At 38.6% G+C, this 3,613-nt stretch overlaps 1 protein-coding gene across 1 annotated transcript in view; it reads left to right on the top strand.

The window, feature by feature from the left end:
* Positions 1-3,613, top strand: part of SETD2 (SET domain containing 2) — a 134,738-nt gene that overhangs the window by 80,256 nt on the left and 50,869 nt on the right. The window contains exon 11 of the mRNA XM_011981141.1: positions 1,382-1,430. Within this exon, the coding sequence (XP_011836531.1) occupies positions 1,382-1,430 (49 nt within the window). The remainder of the gene's footprint in view (positions 1-1,381; positions 1,431-3,613) is intronic.

Here is a 3,613-nt window from a genome sequence, read left to right on the forward strand (position 1 = left end):
AAAAAAAAAAAAAAAAAAAGTCTATTTGAAATGTTCAGCATGATACCTGGCACACAGTATAAGTGCATAATTAATTATAATCATCATCTTTATTAATTTGTCAGCATGCATATAGTACTGGAGGCTTAAAAATTTTTTTCATTTATATAGATTTCCCTGGATCTGTGCAGTCCACATTGATAATTTTTAATGGCAACTGAATATTACATCATGACCTTTCCTCAGTTGTGTGACGTGGCTTATTATTTTTCACAAATATTGTTAGAGGCAACAATTGTGGAGAGGAGGCCACACAGGTGTGGTCAATATTATGAGATTCCTCGGAAGGGAAGATATCACCTTATGTACCATTGAGAGTGTGTGGGCTTGTTACTGGCCCACTTAAGATGACTGGATAAGAAAGTATTGTGCCCAATAGTTACTGGATGGACTGTGGAATAGTGAAGAGCTGTTAAAAAACAAAATAGGTTCTAGGCCTTAGATAACACAACAAGAAAAGGTACTTAAAAGCCTTTAAAACAGTTCACATTTCTCAGGATCAATTTTAGTACAGTGATCAAGAGGAGCAGTGAACTAATGCTTAACCTGTATATTTTTTATAACAATCACTATGTAAAAGTAGATGTTACATTGGCCATTGGTCATGTTGGTTTTGCATTTTTAGAAAAATACACTGAATAGTAGGAGTTGTCTTTACACACACAATTTTTCTGAAGTGTTTTTATATAACTGGGTAGTTACTAACCTTTTCTTTCTGTAAGTTGAGATGGCAAGTGCACATTAGAATTATGAATACTTGGCCAGGCATGGATGGTGGCTTACGCCTGTAATCCCACCACTTTGGAAAGCTGAGCAGATTGTTTGAGCCCAGGAGTTTGAGACCAGCCTGGGCAATATGATGAAACCCCATCTCTACAAAATTAGAAAAAATTAGCTGGGCTTGGTGGCATCAACCTGTGGTCCCAGCTACTTGGGAGGCTGAGGTGGAAGGATTGCTTGTGCCTGGGAGGCAGAGGTTGCAGTGAGCCGAGATCATGGCAGCGCCCTTCGGCCTGGGTGACAGAGCGAGACCCTATCTCAAAAAAAAAAAAAGATTGCCAGGAAGCGTATTCTTGCCCAGTCACTTAGTACGCTACTTTGCTAGTGAGATCGTAGAAGCCGGATAGATGTAAATATATATATTTGTGCTATATATTTTTTACTTGTTTTTTAGGGGCCAGGATATATTCTTACTTAAAGCCCAGATATAAGTTAAATTTTAGAGAATAAGTGCCAGCTTGTTCCTTTCCATTTCTTTATTGTCATGTGAAAACAATCAGTTTCAAAGCAATCACCATTTCCACCCTCACTAATAACCCTCCCTCTGGTTTATTTTTTGCAGGAGGTATATCGAATTCCAAAGAAAAGTCAAACTGAGAAGGAGAACACAAGTAGGTATTCAGAGATACTCTGTGTTGATGGCTTTACAAATATTCTTTTGTTATGTGCAGAGGTAACTGATAAGAACTTGAGTGTTTTTGTTTTTGAAACTAGAGAATATATAACTGGGCAAATGAAATATTTGGTGTAAAAGTTTGGAAACTTGTGCTTTTATTCTTAATGACGTTTTGCTGAAGGAACTGTCTCTTACACTGTTTTGTTGTCACTTCCTTGAACTCAGTCTTTACTAGTTTTTTTTTCCTATTCGTTTGTCCTCTAGAGCAGACATTCTTTATTTTTTTATTTAGTCTTTTTTTCTTTTATTATTGTGATTTTGATTTTTTTTTTCCTTCACACCAGATAGAGCAGACATTCTTAAATCTATACTTCTAGATGTCTTTGGGAGGGTCTTTACCTCAAGATGTTTATATGCAGCTGGGCAGGGTGGCTCACACCTGTAATCCAAGCACTTTGGGAAGTTGAAGCAGGTGGATTGCTTGAGCCCAAGAGTTCGAGACCAGCCTGGGCAACATGGTGATACCCTGTCTCTACAAAAAATACGAAAATATTAGCCAGGTATAGTGGCATGTTCCTGTAATCCTAATTACCAGGAGGTTGAGGTAAGAGGATCACCTGAGCCTAGGAAATTGAGGCTGCAGTGAGCCGTGATCATGCCACTGTACTCCAGCCTGAGCAACAAAGTGAGGCCCTGTCTCCAAAAGGAAAAAAGATGTTTACGTGTAAAATTCTGTATGTACACAGTTGACCCTTGAACAACACAGGGGATACAGATACTGACCCTGTGCAGTCAAAATTCCACATAACTTTTAACTCCCCATATTTTATATGTTGTGTGTATTGTGTACTATATTCTTAAAGTAAGCTAGATAAAAATGTTATTAAGAAAATCATAAGAGGAAATATATTTACTCTTCATTAAGTGGAAATAGATCATCATAAAGGTCTTCATCCTTATCTTCACCTTGAGCAGACTGAGGAGGAAGACGAGGGATTAGTCTTGCTGTCTTGGGTGGCACAGGCAGAAAAAAATCCACATATAAGTGGACTTTCATGCAGTTCAAACTCATGTTGTTCAAGGATTGAGTGTATTTACTTTTCTGAGGCAAGTTCAAAACTTTGATCAGATTCTCAGTCACCCCTGAAAAGGTTTGAATCATTGTTTCAGAATGGATAGCAGGGAGGCCATGGGAGTCTGGTTTCTGGACTTTACCACTTAGTTACATTTCCAACAAACTTATTTATTGATTTGTTTTTTAGAGACAGTGTCTTACTCTGTCATGCAGGCTGAAGCACGGTGACACCATCGTAGTTCTCACTGCAGCCTCGAACACCTGGGCTCAGGCAATCCTCTTGCCTCAGCCTCTTGAGTAGCTGAGACTATAGGTGTGTGCCACCATGCCTGGTGTAGAGACAGAGTCTTGCTATGTTACCCAGGCTAGGCTTGAACTCCTGTCCTTAAGTGCTTCTCCTGTTTTAGCCTCCCAAAGTGCTGGGATCACAGATGTAAGCCACTATGCCCAGCCTTAAGAATTTCTTTCCTTTCCTCCAGCAAACTTACTTAGAGATTCAAGGAATGGGATCACTTATTGTGGTTATTGATTTCATGAGTACCTCCACCACTGACCCACTATAAATAGAATGAAGAAGCCAGTGTGACAATTTTTTTTTTGTCTTTTTATTTTTGGTGTGCATAACTTTTTATATAATCTTAGTCTTTTTGGTTAAAGACCTGTGAGATATCCTTTGCACCACTGTTTATCTTTCGAGTATTTTTAGTTCCACTCTCTGGTTTAGTCTCTTCATAGCTGCACATTCTACCTAAGGCTGCAAAGAACTCTTCCTATAAAAAAGAAGGCAGGACTGGGCAATAGTGGTTGGCAAAACCAGTGGCACCACTATAGGATTGATTATCAGAAGCTAACTTTCTGGGATCACTGAGTTAAAACTATTAGTAGCAGCACAAGCAAAGCTTAAATACCTATGGGCATTTCTCCACAATATTTTGCATCCATGAGATGCAGAGGATGATCTGTAATGAACAATTATATCTTTTCAGAGAGTAGCCTCTTTTCTGCCGACCTTAGTCTCTCTTTCACATGTGGAACCCTCCATCTTAGTCTCAGGTTTCTAGAATAAGAAAATGCTTATAATATATAATGTTTATAATTATATA

This window comes from Mandrillus leucophaeus, unplaced genomic scaffold, assembly GCF_000951045.1.
Source record: "Mandrillus leucophaeus isolate KB7577 unplaced genomic scaffold, Mleu.le_1.0 Scaffold22, whole genome shotgun sequence".
NCBI classification, from domain to species: domain Eukaryota; kingdom Metazoa; phylum Chordata; class Mammalia; order Primates; family Cercopithecidae; genus Mandrillus; species Mandrillus leucophaeus.